The sequence below is a fragment of the Squalius cephalus genome (genome assembly GCF_949319135.1).
Source record: "Squalius cephalus genome assembly, chromosome: 8".
NCBI classification, from domain to species: domain Eukaryota; kingdom Metazoa; phylum Chordata; class Actinopteri; order Cypriniformes; family Leuciscidae; genus Squalius; species Squalius cephalus.
In genome coordinates, this window is record NC_137129.1 from 15,816,904 (window position 1) to 15,837,021 (window position 20,118).

Below are 20,118 nucleotides of genomic sequence, written 5' to 3' on the forward strand. Positions count from 1 at the left end.
TATTAGAAATGTTGGCTTTTTAACAAATTGATATAAATACGTTGAAGTTCAAGTACTAAAATTACTAAAACTGAAATAAAAACATATTAAAACTTATAAAAACTAAAACGAACAAAAATGACAAAATAACAAAATTTACTAAAACCTAAGCAAATTTTCAAATGAAAATTTAAAAATAGCTAATTCAAATTAATACTAATAGTATTAATAACACTAAAGTAACACTACTGTAAATGTTTACTTTCATAGTTCAGTCTAATAACAGGTCAAGAATATCATCACATCTCTTTGAAAGAAGCTTGCATTTAAATGACAAAGAAGTCAGAACTTTGCTTCATTGTTCTGGTACTGTTAGGAGTCTCAGTGGTCTTTTGTGAGCATCCAGAGAGCATGAGGTCAGGCCAGGGGTCTCAAGGAGAAGGCAGACCGTGGAGATGTTATCAGAGTCATTCTGGCCCCACTGCTCCAGTACCCTTACCTGACCTAAAGCTGGAACCCATTGTCTCCGGGCCAGGCTTTTTATTGCTTCTCTTGAATGACTGGGCTATGCTCAAAACAAAGGCCTGTGTTTGCTTGCCCAAGGTGTCAGTCCTCAAACTCCCTCACAATGGATGCCCAGTGTTTACACTCCAATGACCTATAGGTTTACCAAAGCTGCCGCAAATTGGTTTGTTTAGAAGGGGTAATGGCAAACATTACATTCTATCACAATGGGTTCATTAAGTAGACAATGACATTGGGTAAACAACTTATAAAGCTCTCCATGGTAGTAGTAGAAACATTGAGTAGGCTATATTGTGCATTTCAATTAAGAAAAATAATTTTAAAATAAAAATAAGTCTTTAAAATATTCTGGGCTCTATCTCAATTTTCAATTTAAGTCCACAGGATGGTGTTTTCATCCACCAGGTTAAATAAACCCAATTGTTCAGAAAAGTAAAATCACCACTTTCCTCAACAATCTGCATAATTTGATATATTATTCATTTCCTTAGTGCAAAATGTGTGGCATAGTACTACATTATGTGCCAAAGTTTTAGAGTAGAAAATATATTAACAGTATAATAAATGTATAAGCATTGGTGAAATTTAACTTAGAAAACAGCACTGATAATATTTGAGTAATGTATCATTCTTCACATCACGTTTGGTATTAATGTTGCTAACTTTCCATGTAATAGGCTAGGCATTGTTGTGTTTTCAAGTTGTATGAGTAGTAGTGACTTATTTCCCATGTTTTGTCATCGAGTGATGTCACTATGTAGCCTACATGTTCACACCTGACACTGGGAACAAAACAAGATTTTCCAGGGCCTGAAAGTGTGGGAAATGTCACTTGAATTTTTCTCACACAAAATTGCACTTACCTCTTAATATTGACTGACTACTATTTGTCTTCAGGGCGTGTCAGGTCTTGAATTCTTAAGATTCAAAATAGGATGTCTGTTATTTATTGCGGAACAAGTCAACTGTACACTGTGTTTCTAATATTAACATAGTTAAATTAATTTTATGATGCAATTGTGAATCGAAAACCTTTTGGATTTCCATAGTCCATCTTCATTGCACCTGCTAAACTAATCCAGCATTTTGTGGATAAGAAAGAACCACTGTGGACATTGAGACACATCCCTCTAATATTTAGAATTTTCTTCCACCATACTTACATTTGGTCTCCTTCAGTCTTAAATATTTGGTTAAAGTCATTGTACCAAACATTAAAAGATGTTACACTTCACTAAGGAAGGAAAACGGATAAATAACAGACAACTTGTTCCCCGAAATCACACAAAGGCTGTCTCCATCCTGCCCTTCAATTCTTAGTAGGCTACACAAACCTATGGTTACAGGTGAGGTGGGCCTTCTAACCTGTCTTCTGACGCGCCAGCCAATCAGCGAGCGTCCTTTCCTCACTTCGACCAATCAGAGCGCTGACCAGCCCCTACTCGAACCCAAATACTTTACACCGGGGGAAAAAAATCATCAAAGTTTACCTATAGGCTAGGTCTATAAGCAAACAATTCGAACATTAAACGTGGATTTAACATGTTATAAAGATTTAAAATATATTTTTGAAACTCAAAATTAGGCTACACGTTCAAATCTCCGAGAACGACGGGACAGGGTGCTCAGGTGCTTCCTACCTGGCTGCTCCTTCAGCCCTTGAGAAATAGGCTAATCAGAGAGGGAAAAGTCGATTTACCTGTAGCCCGGGTTCTGGCATCTCTCACTCGCGCTCTGTCTTCTGTTACCTGCACCGACTTGAAAGTCCAGTTTCACAAGGAAGAACCGCGGAGGAAGAGAAATATGTCACAGGAGACAGACAGGTAAGAGTCATGACTGCGACACAATCTTCCATTACCTCAACACAAGTATCGGAACGTCAACGAGTGCCATTCTGCATGTTTACTTTCATAAAAGTTAAATATTCTCTCTAAACTCTAAAAAACTTTTTTTTATAGTCGCATTAGCTACGTAAACGGCGCATTCAATTATACAGATTTTGTCTGGTTTATTGTTATTTTTATAGATAAAAAACACCGCAGAGGGAAAGTTTTTTTTTTTTTTTTTTTTTTTTTTTTTTTTTTGCGGTCAAAACGCCATTTTTCACGGAGGAAACACCTTGAATATAAGTTATCTGAGATTCATTCTAATTTATTTTCTATTTAAAGAGTAAGGTTTATTCGCCATAGTATTTTTTTAACGAAAAATAAAGAATTTTTTTTTTCAGCATTTGTGTTTTATTTCGTTTATTTCGCTCATTCAGGATCATCTTAATGTACAAGTGTTTATCACAACGTTTTTGTTTTTGTTTTAATTCAAGATTTTTTGTTTAATGTGAAGTTTGAAAAGATTGTGTTAAGTCGGTTGTTTTGATTGTTTTACAGTGTTCATATCTATTGGCTATTCCACAATAACAACCCGTTTATGTATGTTTGTTTGTGGTGACTAAAACACATTTTTGTTTATTAAAGAGACTACGTAAATGAACTACTGGTTTCTCTTTAGGGTTGTTGGTTGTAATACGGGTCTTAAATTTCTCAGAGTGTGATAGCTAATTAATCTCTAGGTGTGTCAAATAATTAGATTAGAAAACGTAATACACTTTTACTGGGTGAATACATCTAAAGTGGGAAACTTTGTGATAATTTGTACATAAAAATATGTTTCATATGGTTTAGCTCCTCACACAAATCCATATTAAATAGCTAAATCACCCACACTCCATATAAAAAGTAAATACAAAATCGTGTAAGTCCCTTATCATCAAAATATGTCACACTATTTTTTTAAATATATATTTTTTTGTATAACATCACATGGTCATAACTTGATTTGCATGAACATACTTGCCTCATTTTACACTGTGGTCCAAATAATCCTCTGAAGTTGTCAATAGGAACGTAACCTATTTTTTCATTCCATATGCTGATATTTTTTGTTTTTGATTATGGAAGAATAAACACATAATGATAAAGATGAATTAGATTAAGTGTCCCACTTTACCTTATTCTATACCATGCATTTTCCAGTGAAAGACCCCAAGGGAGTATGCTCTGTTCTTACTGCTTGTGTGTACTTCTGTGGGTTTACTAATGTGTTGTCCATTTGTCACTACTACGGACTTCAATATTTTTAGAACATTTTTATTAAACTTAAGTGAACCCAACCCAGAAAAATTGGGTTGGCTTGGAAAAATATATCTATGTAAATATATACCTTAGATACATTAAGCAGGGTAAGAAGATGTAAGATGCCACTCTTGAAAACAGTGTGCATTAGCTGTTAAATTGTAACATATTTAAAGATGAGTTTAGCAGAGGATGATGATGTATCAATATGTATGTATATATATATATATATATATATATATATATATATATATATATAATTAGGGGAAATAAATGGAAACATTTGACTATTATAATAATTATTATTTATTTAAATATAGAAATTTAGCTATATATTTTGGGGCCTCTGTATGTTACTGAATATCTTGTTCATACTGAAGAATGAAAGCATCCAGATATAGATTTAATATATAATATCAAGTTGGGACATCAAATAGGGAGACTCGCACATCAAAATACTCTAAAGCCAGCAGTTGTACTTCCTCATGCCATGTGTCATACATTTTAGCTCCAGTTGTCTGTCAGGCAGCAAAATGCAGAAGGACTTTTGAAGTCTGTGGTCAGTATTTGTTTGGTTAGATGTTCTCTGTCATCAATGCACTGTACATCACACTCTCACAAAAGGCGCAGTGTGTAGGATTGTTTTCATCAGTATGCAAAATAGAGCTTTTACATGAAGCTTTATCAGTTGGATCATTTATGTTTGTGTTTCTGTCTGCTAGTGTGCTGATATACTGTTTTATGTCTGTGCGTGTGTCCCAGTAAGAGGCTGGTTGTAGTGGTGCCCAATGAGACGTCCTTCCACCAGCGTCGGGCCTACACCAGTGAGGATGAGGCCTGGAGGTCTTACCTGGAGAATCCGCTTACTGCGGCCACAAAGGCCATGATGAGCATAAATGGAGATGAAGACAGTGCTGCCGCCCTGGGGCTCCTCTATGACTACTACAAGGTCTGTGTCATCAGCTAAGACTCTTACTTTCATCATAATAATAATACTTTTCATAATAACCTCTCTCTCTTTGGTGAAACACAAAGTTCAGCAGAATGCTCACTCTGCTCTTTTCATACAATGAAAGTGAATAGTAACTGGGCCTATTTAAATTACTGGGCCTATTTTCAATGCACAATTACCAGGTTTATACATTTATTATCAATAAATCCAATTTATAATATGTAAACATCTCTGTTTCATCTCTTTAAAACTGGACTATAACCCTTGTTCCCATTCTCTGCGTGATAGCGTCTGAAGCATGTGTGAAACTAAACGAATACTGTTTGGTGCTACATCTTGAAGTAGCGTGTGATGGTGTACATGGAAGCTTATACAACAGCGTTAGCTTATGATAGGCTGAAGCAAGCTGCTCTCAGGCATTCAGGAGGTGTGGCAAAGTGACGCAGCGTCTCATTCCCTTCTCAGGGAACAAGGGTTACAGAAGGTTCCCTTCTCAGGGAACAAGGGTTAAACAGTCGTAAAACGAGACGTTCCCTTTCGAGGGAACTAGCGCTGCATCAAAGACGACACTATGGGGAATGAATACCCACTGCGCCATGCTCACTAATGTCTGCCTGCCCTGGTGTGAAGCTATCCAGATACAACTCAGAGGAGAGACAACTCAGACAACTCAATGGACTTGACATTCAGAAGAATGGTCAGAAGATCCAGACTGTAAAATCTTATGAAAGTGTGCAGGGAGGCTCAGCCTGCCGTATCACAGAGTTCCTGAAGGGAAACCCCCAAAAACAGGGCTTTAGAAGATGCCATACTTCTAGAAGAATGAGCCCTTATTAGCAGAGGCGAAGGCAGACCGAGCCTTGCAGAATTTGCAGAATAAGTCAACGAGATTGCCTCAAAAATCAATTTGTAATAGACAGCTTTGAGGATGGGGAACCCTTCCTAGGCGACCCAAAGCATAGTAACTGGTCCAACTTCCTTCAACGAGAGGATCTATGCACCTCTAGAGCCTTAAATGGGCACAACAAGTGAGGCTTATCTTAGTCCACTGACACAGGTAGAGGATGGCCTGCAATACTATAGAGTGAGCCACGTTAGTACGCACCTTAGGTACGTAGCCCAGTCTAGGGTAGAGAATGGCTTTCACTCTCCCAGGAACGAACTTCGGACAGGAGGGAGAGACAGAAATGGCCTGTAAGTCCCCCACCCTTTTTAGGGACGTAATGCCAGAAAGAAAACCATCTTGAAAGTTAAAAACTTCTCCAACACAGACTCAATGGGTTCGAAGGTTGCCAGGGATAACCTTTCCAAAACCTTAGCCAGGTCCCAAGCTGGAACACTGACATGAGATGCAGGAAGTAAAAGTACAACCAAGTGGTAATGATAAAGGTCTATCACTTAATGGTGCGTAGAAGGCAGCTATGGCTGCCACATAGACCTTAAATGTGGATGGGGAAAGACCCCCAGAGAAACGATCCTGAAGAAACTCAAGTACTGAAGCCACTGGGCAGTTAACTGGGTCCAACTGATGCTCTCTGCACCATGAAGTGAACACATTCCACTTTAAGGTGTACAGTTTCTTCGTGGAGGAAGCTCTAGAGTTTAGGATGTCTCAACAACCTTATCTCTATGAAGTGATAAATCTCCAATAAAGCAATTTTAGTGAAACAGTGCTTATGATACTATCAGCACTACTATATATTGATGTTTTATCCTCTGCAGGTGCCCAAAGAAAAGAGAGTTTTACCAATCAGCAAAGTGGTTGAAATTTCAGAGGAACCGGAAAAGAGGTCAGTGAAATTATTAAAACAATGATGAATATGGAGTTGAATAAATGGATTAAAAATGTGACTTATAAAAGGGACAGTTGTGGCCTAATTGTTAGAGAGTCAGACTGGTAATGAAGGTTGCGGGTTTGATTCTCAATGCCAGCAGGAAATGACTGAGGTGCCCTTGAGCAAGGCACATAAACCCCAATTGCTGCCCATTGCTCCGGGTGTGTGTGTCCATGGTTTGCAGTGTGTATGTGTTCATTACTCACTGCTCCCAATGTGTGTGCTCTAACCTGGATGGGTTAAATTCAGAGGACAAATTCTGTACTTGTCCTTCACATGTCTTCACAAAAAAAAATTGCACACAAGAAATCTTTTATGCTTTCATATACTGTCTTAGAAACACTACAGTGGGAAACAGCAGTCAAATGGAGCCGGAGACAGTGGATAATCGTGTGCAGGTACTGAAATCAGTTCCCGTTAATCTGACACTCAACACGGATCACCAGGACACCAAACGGGAACAGTACAGCGTGGCGGCTGGAGAGAGTGGGGCCACTGCTGTGGTAAAGGCTGAGGTGTACACTCCTGCTTTCACGGGAATTCACTACAGGACAGAAGGAGAGGAACAGATGCGGGTCATCTGTGAACAGGCCCACTCGTTCGACACCTCGACTGTATGTCATAGTGGATATAGGAAGGATGACCATCGCAGTAGTCCAGATAGCACCTATGAAGAAGACAGCAATGAAGTGAGATTAATATCTGGTGTTTAAGGAATATTTGTTTGTCATAAAACCTGGATGTATTAAGCAAATTAATGGGTGATCATTTCTTTGATGTAGAAGTACCCCCCATCGTCGCTTGGAGCTGATGACTTCATATTTGACCAGTCGGATATGTTGTAAGTGTTAAAAATACTGAATTTATGTACACCGATAGGCTTGTAGTATCATGGTGAATCAGCTCTCACATAACTGAAAAACATGTTGTAATGTTCTTCAACAGAGACACTTTCCAGTACACGTTAGAGGCCAGCAGGTCGTTGCGACAGAAACAGGGTGAGGGGCCTATGACTTATCTGAACAAGGGCCAGTTCTACGCTATTACACTGAATGAGACAAGTGCCAATAAACGCCTCCGACATCCCATCAGCAAAGTGAGGGTGAGTGATGTTCTTCTATCAAACCAGATATCTGAAATAACTAGGAAGGTATAATGTAACAATGTCATGTCATTGAATTATATTAACTTGGGAGCTTTGATTTAATTGTCATGTATTTTATGATTGACAGATAAAACTATACTACCTTTCACAAATTTGGAGTCAGTATGATTTTTTAAAAGAAATTAATACTTTAATTCAGCAATTGATCAAAAGTGACAGTAAATACATTTAAAATGTTATAAAACATAACATTTCTGTTCTTTTGAGCTTTCTATTCATTAAAGAATCCTGACAAAAATGTGTCAGGGTTTACACAAATTTTTTTTTTCAACTTTGATAACTGAAGGCTGGAGGGATTGCTGTTGAAAATTCAGCCTTCTCACCAGGAACAAATTATATTTTTAAATATAATTTAAAGAAAAATAGATTCATTTTAAATTATAATAATATTTCACAATATTACTGCTTTTACTGTATTATTGATCAAATAAATGCAGCCTTGGAGAGCATTAGACACTTCTTTCGAAAACATTAAAAAATCCCAAACTTTGGATTGGTAGTGTATGACTTTATTGTCCGTTCTTGTTATGGTAATAGTTTATCAACATGCTAGTCAGCTCTTGATCATTCAGAATAGACATGAAGTAATTGAGTGGATTGTGATAACCTCTGTTAACCTCCTTTCTCAGAGTGTCATCATGGTTGTATTCAGTGAAGATAAGAACCGTGATGAGCAGCTGAAATACTGGAAGTATTGGCACTCTCGCCAGCACACTGCAAAGCAGAGGGTTCTAGACATCGGTGAGGCTTCCTCTCCATTGTTGTGCTTAATGTTTAATCTTGATCTTGAATCAGGAATTGCCAACTTACTCCAGCTCAAATATTTGCACATTTTGAATGTGTCCTTTGTCTGACACAACCATTTCAGGTCTTGTAGTTTCTACTAAAGAGCTAATGATCTGAATCAGGTGTGTTTGATTGGGGAGCCATACAAAATGTGTAGTGTTGTGGGTCCTTGAGGACCAGGGATGAGAGACACTGTACAAATGAGTTGATGAGTTGAATTAGGTGTGTTTGATTATGGAGAATTGGGGATACTACAGGACAAGGGTTGGGAACCACTGCTCTACACAAGTATGCAAATGCAGGCATATGTGCTTTGGCCAATATCTTGCAAGAGCGCAATCTAGTTGTATATGTGTTGTATATTCTTTGGTGTACAGCATACTTAAGGGGGCAATAGATTTACTTCTATTCTGTGCCATTAAACCAGGGGTGTCCAGTCCTGCTCCTGGAGGACCAACGTATTGCAGAGTTTAGCTCCAACCTGCTCCAACACACTTGCCTGGAAGTTTCTAGTGATTCTGAAGACCTTGATCACTTGGAACTTGATTCAGGTGTGTTTAATAAGGGTTGGAGCTAAATTCTGCAGGACACTGGTGGTCCAGGAGAAGGATTGGATACCCCTCATTAAACAGAATAGAACAGGTAGCAAGCTATAAGTATTTCAGCAGCAAGGTTCTCTTCAAACTGTTGCACCACCAGGGCAGTAGTTGACGTGAAAGAGTAAACATTTTTGAATGCAGTGACGCATGAGATACAGATTGTATAACTTGTACTTGTGTGGATTATGTATCATATTTTTCCAAACATCATTAACCACATTACTACTCAACACTCTTTGGTCTGAATCATTCTATGAACAAAGTACTTATTGCCTTAAAAATGGTTCATTGTGCATTCACCACTAATTGGAAGACTGATGGTGCCTCACATCCCATAAGCCCTCAGGGCTTTCGGAAGATTGGTTCCTCTTGGTTTTCCCCATCTCAGCTAAAGGGTACTAGGTTGCTAAATGGCTCTGCACCACAGATGTGCCCGAAGCCGAATACCTATAATAAAAAAATGCATTCTACGGAGCCCCTAAAAGGACATGGTGATGGGAAAAAAATATGCTCTTGCATTCTCTAGCAATTATATAGTTGGGTAATTGTATATAATTTGCTGGCATCAGGGAGCCGCTATCAATATACAAGGTATTAAAAATCACTTTTAAATGCATGCTCTCTTTTTACTTTCGCTTTCCAGTTTGTACTCTGTGTATGGGGAGCTGCAGTACTGACCACACATTTTACAAGACAAGATATTTATCAATGATGCTCAGGATCTGTTGCGCACCAAATCCTCTGCCATCATCCTGTTAGTCATCTCTCCTTACTATCTTCACATGATAAGTGAAATCTGATGTACTGTAATGTAACCGACTACCGCAGCAAGCCTAACCATGTCCCATTAGGCATTCCGTAGAATGTGTTATTTATTTTCCGTGCCTCTCCGAATTCGGATTTAGGCTTCGGTCACATCCCTACTAAACACAGATTACTATAGAGATTATTATACTATAGATAGATACAGATTTATTTACAGAAGTATTTGGACAAATTTCCTTTCTTACTAAATCTGTGGTTTTAATTAGTTATTAGTCAAATAATTATGGGTTCTAATCCACAGCTGCACACTTTATTACAGGGATAGTACTGTTGGAGCAACTATGGTGTTAGAATATCCTAATTATTCTCCAGCTCCATGAGTCACCCCACCTGGGCTTTGAACTTGTGACCCTCAGATCACTAGCCCAGCTTTTGATTTAAGTTGAATGAGAGAGAGAAAAAAACAACAACGTACAGGCCCAAATTTGTTAGAGTCCATCTGGTGTGGGGCAGCTATGAGCTCAAACAATTCACATCTTATTCTCGGTCTTGTCACACCTTGAAAGAACAGTCATCCTGAGCCTGTTGCTTCTTGTCCTCCCCTCATCTCCAGTAATCAGACGCTCTGCTATGTCCTTTGTCAAGATTTGGCCCCAAGACTTTAAAATCCTGGGAGCACCCTGAGGGAATATCTGAGCCATGATGGCAGCCATCCTTGTTTTAAACCCTGCCCTCTTACGTGAGGCAAAAATAGAGGAATGTTTTGATGAGACACTTTAAACTGAACATTGTGCTACGGGATGGAAAGTAAATGTTGGTGGATTGGTGAGGTGGACAGACCTTTGGGCACATGGTATACGGCAGTATGCTGAAGCTAAGTAGGGGAGACAGTGACTGAAACCTGACACCTGCACAGTTGGGATTTGAATAGCAGTTGAGGCGGGATTGTTCCTCAAGCTTGGGGCCATGTCACTAGAGCTGGGATTTGAATGGGGCTATTTAACGGGGGGAGCTCACTTACGGGCATCAACGGGTGTGATTGGTAAACCACCCAAAGGCAGTCCGTTGGGAAGAGTTTTGCCCTTCTTAATCCCCAAGTTACCCCAAAGTAAGACAGATGTTGGGTTTACTTAACATGGATATAAACGCCCCTGTAATGACAGCTTATTAAATTACAAAGTGCTCCATAACTGAAGAAAGAATGTCTGATTAGCATAGGAAATCACCTCTATTACTACCAATCGTACTAAGGGTTAGGGATTTGAACAAATTTTGTTTCAAGAGTCATAACAATCCCCCCTCCCTGTTAATTTAATAAAAACATATATTTTATGTAGGCAATGCAGTTCATACTGTACATGCAATGACTTTAGTACAGCTTTTTTTTATAATGAGAATGTGTGTAACCTGTTGTATGGCAATGAATGATACCTCAAACCAGGGATGGGCAACTTTGTTCCTGGAGGGCCACTCTCATGCAGAGTTTAGCTCCAACCCTGTTAAAAACTAACATGCCTGTAGCTTTCTAGTAATCCTGAAGACATTGACCAGCTTGCTCAGGTGTGTTTGATTAGGGTTGGAGCTAAACTCTACTGGACAGTGGCCCTCCAGGACCGAAGTTGCCCATCCCTGCCTCAAATTATGCTGTTTGTTGACAAATGGGTACTATTTGTTTTCTAAGCAATTTGACTAAAATTTTTAGCCTGGTGGACAATAAAACAGGCACTTAGGAAGTACCAGTCAAGAATGTAAAGTTAACTGCCCTAGCTAAGCTGGCATAGACAGGCTGACTCCAGCCATTGAAACAGTTATGAGATCACCTGTCCTTTTTGTAAATCTATAAAGTAATGACGTGTAGACTGAATCACAGACATGTTTAAAGTGAGTGGTCATAAATAGCCTATCAAGCGGCTACTAAAAAAGCAAGTGTTTGTTTACATAAACAGATAAGAGTTATCTAGCGTGGAAGGGTGCTGTTTCATATACACTCAGCTTATCAAGCTTAACACTGCTTGCTTTGGCAGACATTGTTTTAATGTTGCCATTGTTCAACACTCGTCAGAGCTGTTCATATACCCGGTTCTTACAATTATTACATCTCTCCCTAAACTTAATCATATACAAACAAATTGTTTGATAATGTACATGCCTCCCCCATGCAAGTATCAGCCTGTGAGTGAATTGCATGCTGGTTTTGACTGGTTTATGCAGGTTAGTTTTTAGGTTAGTTGTGGTGCATAGTTGTTACCATACCTGGTAAACCTGTATCCAAAACACAACATATCCTGGTTGTGTTTTGTTTTTGTTTCCAGCAAGGATGAAAACTGACTTTTCCTGTTCTATCTACAGCTGACTACAAAGAGAGCTTCAACACAATTGGGAATATTGAAGAAATCGCGTACAATGCTGTGTCCTTTACCTGGGACGTGAATGAGGAGGCCAAGGTAAGTCATCTAGCTCCAAGACTTTACTCTTTGATTCAGATGTGGCACAGCATACTTACAATGAATACGTTCTCCAGTGTGTGTTTTGGTTTTATGGACATCCTGCTTGCATTAATGGTCATCATGGATGATGAATTGGCAGGTGTAGTTGTTTAGCTCAACCGAAGGTTCAGTTTCAGTCTGTCTACATCAGCACAGCTATGTTTTGTCACAAACTCTTATTCAGTCTTATTACCACCATTGTGTGCGATTCACAAAATGTTATTGAGACACAGGGTGGAGTGTTACGACATATGATATGTGTATTTTAAACGCATTAGTCTCTCTCCCCCGTTGTTGAATCCTCCCCAAGAGCCCTGTATAGCGTGACGTTTGGGATTCACAATACCCTGCTGCATCTTCCCCAGTTCTGTCTATTAATTGAAACCTCTATTTTCTCCTGTACATGGTCTCAGGTTTCACCTGTATGCTACTGACAGTAGGAAATGAACCAGGTCTGTGTACACGGCCAAATGCACACAAACCTGAGTCCAGATCCTCCCTGCCTCACAGGTAGAGTCCTGCCCTCCCATTATGGCTCTTCTGTTGCAATACAGCTCAGTTCAAACACTCGCCTATATTCAACTAAAGCTCTCTACGCAAACATTTACTTTTTATTGGGCCAACTCACACTGGTAATACCTATTAATATGGACTGTATGATGTCTTAGTGTAGCCGCCCTTGGACATATATAAGTGTATTAGGTTTTTTTTTTGGTTTTTTTTAGTCCAAGCTCATGTAAAATGGGGTGTGCATGCAGTGGGGTGTGAAATGCTCTCAGTTTGACCTGATAAGCATCTCATACTCTGACCTACCATACTCTTAACTTTTATTACAAGTCCCTTCAAAGCTCTTCACATCATGGCAGGCTGGAATGGAGGAAGCCATAAACTGAGTTTCTCCATGAGCCATTGATCTGTGAGGTGGAAATGATGTCCCTTGTTGCAGCGTGGAAAGGCTCAGTTTCTTTTACAATTGGTCCACAGTAGTACTTTAAAATAACTGATTTTTATTATAATATATTTCAAAATGTAATGCATTCCTCTGATGGAAAAGCTGAATTTTCAGCATCATTACTCCAGTCTTCAGTGTCACATGATCCTTCAGAAATCATCCTAATATGGTGATTTGCTGCTCAAGAAACATTTAAGTTGAAAACAGTTGTGCTGCGTAATATTTTTAATGAAACCAAGATTTTCAAGATTCTTTTGTGAATAAAAAGTTACAAAATTCTGGAAAAAATCAAAAAAGAAATTTAACATTAGTAACATTATAAATGTCTTTACTGTCACTTTTGACATCAGTTTAATGCATCTTTGCTGAATAAAAATCTTAATTTCTTTAAAAATATCTTTCTGACCACAAATGTTTTAATGTCTGTAGTGTTAATCCAAATCGCTGTCCCAATTCTAATTCAGAATGTGCCCAGTTAGATTTCGATCAGTGTGAAATGTTTTGGACAAAAACTTAAATCATGCAATTACCGTTTTCATGATCAATCATTGATTTTCCTACGCCATACAAGTGTACAGTTTTCCAATCCAGTTTTCTTACCATGCTGAGTTGTAGCATGCTTCACCTAACGATGGCCTCTTTCTTGTCCTCTGGCATTGGTAATGGTTGATTATATGAAACTGTTAATAACTAACCACATAAATATTTAGTGAGCAAGACTCTGTTCCAAACCTTTGAGGAGCAGAGGCTAAAACTGCATGTAAAGATGACATTTAAGATAAAAATTTGGTCTTACATTAATATAAAATTAATATTTACTTCAATCGGAGCATTTAGTATTCTGTTCCGATGAAACGGCATAGTTTTTAGTGTGTAGTCTGAACGTTGCTTTCTGTAGCAGTCAGTGGTATAGATAGACGTGTCGAGGCAGGCGCCTGTTTTGCGTGTGTAGGTGGCTGGTGGGTGAAAAACAAGGTGCTCTTTCAACGGTCAGGATTGTGTAGGTCAAAGCTGTTAGAAAATATGAATATGGAAGTTCTTATGCAACTGTCTGTTACATGTGCATTTGGATGCAAAGTGTTGAACATGCATTACATATACCAACCTCCCACAACACGCTAGTGAGACAGAGACAGACACTTCTAAAAATGTAGTTTATTTGCAAACATAAATTTTCATGGAGAACTGAACTGTTTTTGTCTTTTTTCTCTGATTGTTAGATCTTCATCACGGTGAACTGTCTGAGCACAGATTTCTCCTCTCAGAAGGGGGTGAAGGGTCTTCCTCTGATGATACAAATAGACACCTACAGCTACAACAACCACAGTAACAAACCACTGCATAGAGCCTACTGCCAGATCAAGGTCTTCTGTGATAAGGTGAGCCTTGACCTTTAACCTTTGAATATGTTTTTATATTAGTATTCCAACATATGCTGTATCTGTGGAAGCAGTCATGGAGAACTGTAAAGACGGCAGTAATAGAGCGCTGCAGTGATGACATATTTTTGTAGCTCGACCCCTAAGTTCACATCCCTCTGGTTCCCAAAAACACAATAGGATTTTTCCATTGGCTTTTGGATTATTGCAGAAAATAAGCTCTGCGACCAACTAAAGTTTATGATTCTTACACGTTTTGTTCATCATGATAATATTCAAAAATGAACACAACTTTGCAGCCTAAATACAATTGCTACCTAAATACACCACCATTAAACTTCGACAGCTCTTTGACAGCGACATTTTCCCTGAAAGTTTGAGTTAAAATAGTTTGCAAGAGCGCAATTATAAAGACAGTGAAGCTGTGAAAGGAGACTAGTGATCAGATAAGTTTATTTGTTCGTTGTGATGACGCTTAATTCCAGACAGCTGCTGTAGTCTCATTTAGACACTTGTTAGTAACCGCCATTTTCAAGACAAATAAAAGCTTTTTTAAAAAAATCACAAGGGGGTATTACTGATGTATTTACAGTATGTCATTGAATGAAATGTGAAAATAATCACAATAAATCGCTTTCAGGCATTTAATGAAAAACCCATTCAAAAAACTTCAGGACGCTAAAAATGCTCGATGGTGTTTTATGCCCCCAATGGCTCCTTAGAGGCAGCTAACCCTACCCTCAACCTTAAACCTACCCATCCCCTCGCTGCCTGGAAGGCGACGTTGGGGGCATAAAACACCAAAGACCGCTAAAAATGCTATCTCGTTCCTTTATTTTGCATGCATGATCACATATTCTAATAAGCAGTGAATTGTTTTTACCTACAGCTTAAGTGGGTCAGTTGAATTCTGACATCATTTATGCTGTTCTTGGTCTTCAAACTCAGTAACTGTAGCGCCACCTTGTGGTTGTTCATTAATGTTACTTTTCACAGCCCTTGCAGTCATCTAATTTGCTCTGCATGTCTTTCTGTCTGTCTTTGTGCGGCACAGGGAGCGGAGAGGAAGATCAGAGATGAGGAGAGGAAACAGAACCGCAAGAAGACAAAAGGTCTGAAGCACTGAAAGTTAAAAATATCTCCAGTATCTTTGTTTCTTGATTATTTCTTCATCTTTTGTATTGACATATTTTCTATTGAAATATGAAGTTTGTCCATTTGTTTTTAAATAATCAAGAGGCTTTAGTTACATCACTTTCTAATCTGTGGCATTTGGTATTGGGTAGCATTTGATTGGACAGAAACCTGTGTAGTGTGGGAAGAGTCACAACTTTAATTATCAATAACAGTTATTCTTACATGTTCAAATGACATCATCTCATTAGGAAAGGATGGAGGCGTTGGGGCGGTTAATCTCCCGAAAAAGAGTGACGCCATCTTCTTTAAAATGATGACTGATTTGGATGCTCAGCCGGTTCTCTTTATCCCGGATGTGCACTTTGGAAACTTACAGAGGGCAGGCCAGGTATGAGTCAGTCTGAAAACGGAAAACACACTCAATGACCAGATCACACTCTCTTTTGTGTTAAGCTTCCTCTGCCATTTTGCAGACGACCATAATTGCAGTCTCCTAGTCTACCCTCAGCGTTTGCTTCCTGAAATCTCAAAAAGGTTGTAGAGGCTCATTACAGAACTGTCCTGAAGACCTTAGCCTTCCATTGTGTGTCTAATGAGACTGAGACTTATTAGAGAGTGACTGACCTTTCAAAACCTGACATGAAGCATGCGAGTATCTTGGCTACTTAGGTGACATTTGTTTATTAGGAATGACATCTGCTGAACTGGTCATTGTAGTGTCTGTTTTGAGGCTTGTTCTGAATGTTACAGAGATGTTTGAGTATATAAATGTTCAAAGGAGATAAAACTACAAACTTTGTACTCTTTGCAGGTATTTGCATTTAACACTGAGGAAATTGAACGAGAGGGGTGAGTTTGATCTTTTTCTAAATATTTCAGCTGCAAACCAGAAAAAGATATTCCTGTATCAGAACTGAATGAACATCACATCACCTCAGATTTACTTGTAACATTGACACAATAGTAGATTATAGGATAATTATGGGATCATTTTCATTATTGGGTGAACTAACCCTTTAATTATAACATCTTTGGCTTATTATTAATGGCTTATGATTTATTTATTTTTTTGCCAGGAAATCCTTCATCTAATTATAATTAATGATTTAATTGTATGTTTAGTTCGTATTATTTTAGAGTATAAGCAATATAATTCACATACACTTTAAAAAGATATTAAATATATATACAAATATTTTAAATTGTAGCCTACCTTAAATCTTAAAATAGTCTCATAGCGCACAACTGCACTTGAAAGGGAGAAATAAATTGTGTATTTTGTGACATTTCTGTGTTCGCTGTAAATTTCTTTGGATATCAACATTGAAATTTAATGATTGAAATTTAGGGTACTTTTACACGACAATGATGTACAAAAAACAGAAACATTTTTCCTTTGCATTTTGCACGTACAGAGACGACAACATTGTCAAAACGATCACCGTTCACACAGATCTGCGGAAATGACAAAAAACACTGTATTATTCTGCCAGGCCAGTAGTTGGCGATGTCACTTTGTTAAGAAACACTATGCACCGATAGACTGAACATGTCATATGCTTGCGCGTGACGTCACCATTTTCACAAATTCACGTTTTGTAGTGTACATGAAGACAATTACGGTATCGTTGCAAGAACTTGCAATTTTGAAACCCATTTTCAACAGTTTGTTTGCAGGCCCTCAAAACGCTGTTGTCGTGTTAATGAACAGCCAAAATGCATAAAAAGTTTTCCGTTTTTAGTTGAAAACAGTGTTGTGTAAATCTGATTGGTCAGTTTAGAGAAGCATGAAGTCACTATATTTGTTTGTGTGTTTGTGTTAGAAGTGTGCTGGTAAAGAGGATGTTCCGGTCATCTGAGGATGACTTCTGCCCACCGCCTCATAAACAGCTAAGAGTGGAGACACAGAAGAGAGGTCAGAGCTATACATATACACATTTATAGCTGAAGTGTGTATTTTTCCAAAGAGCATAACTATTTTACAAGGTGGCGATTTCGTATGAATTTGTGCGATGTGAATCACAATTTTATCATGACCCCATAAACCCACTCCTAAACATAATCGTCACTTTAAAATTGAGAAATGTACAAATTCATACGAATTAGTCACCGATTTGGCAAAACGTAAAATGGATACGAATTGCTGAGATTGTGTTGGTATTTTCTACTGTAGTACTATACGTAATTGAAAAATAAAAATAGTTTCCAAACGCCCACAAATGCATAAACAGTACCCAAAAATTCTCTGAATCTCCTGAAGCCTCTATGGGATCCTGTATGTATGGGGAAAAAAATAGTATTTTTTTATATATTTGGTGTTAATAGTAGCACAGAAATTCCATATATCATAATGATGTCTATTTTAAAGAAAGATGTAAGGTGATTGTACTTTACTATACTATTTCCATGACTGTATGTTTTTACAGTGCTCTTGTATGTGAGGAAAGAGTCAGATGAGGTGTTTGATGCTCTAATGTTGCGGACGCCCACTCTCAGAGGACTCATGGATGCAGTGAGTATCTGTTGCTATAGGGGGCGCTCTACTCTAAATTACCCAAGCATTGTGCTGATTGTCAAATGCAACAGTTCATCGATTTGAAAATTAATTAATTTTTAATTAATTTATCAAAATAAAATAAAAATAAAATCCTTTACCATTTTCAATAGTATAAATCCAAAGCCGGATCCCAATCTACTTCCTGGTGAAAATTGTCCCTCAAGTTATGTGTCTTTAGCATATTTTTTAAGATAATTATCACCAAACTATCCAGATGAATAAAAAATACACATATTTTATGATTTATTATAAATTATCAAAATCAAATCATTGTAATCGTGTGATGCTCTGATAAACGATTGACTGATGATTTCTTTCATATCGACAGATTTCTGAGAAGTATGGTGTTCCCATTGACAGAATGGTCAAGATTTACAAGAAGAGCAAGAAAGGGTAAGTAGTTGATTGAGAAAAAAAACTACATCATAAGAGTACATATGAACAGTAAAATTCACATGACAACTAATAAACCCATTTTGACTTTGTTTATTCTCTCCATTGCAGGATCCTGGTGAACATGGATGACAATATCATCGAGCACTACTCTAATGAGGACACGTTTATCCTGAGTATCGAGAACTACGCAGACGCATACAAAGTCACATTAACGGAAATATGAACACCTTCTCACGTGTTTTTAACATTCAGTGTGTTTAAGCTAAAAGACTTGTTACTTGGACTCCAACCTGGTCAAATTCATCGTCAGCTGTCCACACATTGAATTGACATCGGCAAAAGCTGATATACCTCATTTTTAAGAGACCTCAAGTATGATTTTTAAAGGGTCAATAGGAGTTTCAATGCGTCCCAAACATGTCCAGGATTTCACTGTTCTAGTGTGGATGTAAAGACTTTTGCTAGTTGAAATTGTCCACAGGATTCATCATCGGTGATTATTGCCTTTCATTTAAATGACCAAAGTACAGACTATTTCACATTTCACTTGATTTTGGAGACGCTAAATTTCAACAGCACCTTCATAAGGTTTTAACTGGAGTGGAAATGAAATACGAAACACCTTCATCATAAAGCATCATAAATGCAACAATAGTGTCCATTGAAATTACAATGCTAAAATACATTTGCATGCAGCAAAAATATGATTTTAGGACTTTTCTGTGGAATTTGAGACTCTGCAGAGCTATTGATCTGTGAAAATTGTCCATTACTGTAAATATTATTTTTAATGTGTTTATTATGTTGTCATTAATATTATTATATATTTTTTTAGCATGGTAGATATCATTTAGGTCTGAATATTCACAAATATATTTTCTGATGCACAAAGAAAGCTTTTTTTCTTTTTTTTTTACTCTGCCACACATTTTTATATGCTTAACAGGAAATATGAATGAATAATGTCTACAGTATAATAACTGTACAATACTGCATTATCAGATTTTTTTTTCAAATGTGTTGCTCAGATACATTTCAGCCATGTTTTACGTGTTGCACTCATGTTTTAATGTGGAAATAATTTTTTAGAGATTCCATTTATTTCAAATGCAAGAGATTGCATGACTTTTGAGGAGGTTTGAAACAGCCAAGGTCTTTCCCAAACTATTCAGTCTTCTAGTGTTTGTGTATAGTGTGACAGGTGCATGTTAACTTTCTAGTCCAGATTCAGTCGATCAGTGCCATGATGAGCTGTTTATGTTGTAATGTTTGAATATCATTGTCTTCCAAAAGAAAATGATGTAAAAGGGCACTTTGGAAAATAATCATTTGTATGTAAATAAATGCATTTTTTTTATCAAGTTTTGACCAAAGATTTTTCATGCTACACTTAACCCTGATGTTATGGCAACTTTTAACCCTATGTTAATGAGAATTTCACACTAGAAGTTTGTTAAACTAGGGTTTAAAAGTGATG

The 20,118-nt window shown here is 37.8% G+C and overlaps 1 protein-coding gene across 2 annotated transcripts; it reads left to right on the forward strand.

The window, feature by feature from the left end:
• The first annotated feature begins 1,963 nt into the window (after positions 1–1,963).
• Positions 1,964–20,000, forward strand: grhl2b (grainyhead-like transcription factor 2b). Of its 2 annotated transcripts, none has more exons than XM_079878266.1 (16): positions 1,964–2,327; positions 4,395–4,581; positions 6,307–6,374; positions 6,757–7,108; positions 7,202–7,260; positions 7,365–7,521; positions 8,214–8,325; positions 12,084–12,178; positions 14,393–14,551; positions 15,606–15,663; positions 15,937–16,076; positions 16,500–16,537; positions 17,512–17,603; positions 18,115–18,200; positions 18,574–18,638; positions 18,750–20,000. In XM_079878266.1, the coding sequence occupies exons 1-16, from the start codon at positions 2,308–2,310 to the stop codon at positions 18,862–18,864; spliced, it is 1,803 nt and encodes a 600-aa protein (XP_079734392.1). In that variant the 5' UTR covers positions 1,964–2,307; the 3' UTR covers positions 18,865–20,000. The 2 variants fall into 2 exon arrangements, with proteins under 2 accessions (XP_079734392.1, XP_079734393.1); XM_079878267.1 differs by having other exon boundaries at positions 17,515–17,603.
• Positions 20,001–20,118: the final 118 nt, after the last annotated feature.

Bases quoted from the DNA above. Each gene is read 5' to 3' on its own strand.
- grhl2b (XM_079878266.1), top strand. From the start codon at position 2,308: ATGTCACAGGAGACAGACAG. The intron at 2,328-4,394 runs GTAAGAGTCATG...CGTGTGTCCCAG, and splicing joins ATGTCACAGGAGACAGACAG to TAAGAGGCTGGTTGTAGTGG. The intron at 17,604-18,114 runs GTCAGAGCTATA...ATGTTTTTACAG, and splicing joins AGTGGAGACACAGAAGAGAG to TGCTCTTGTATGTGAGGAAA.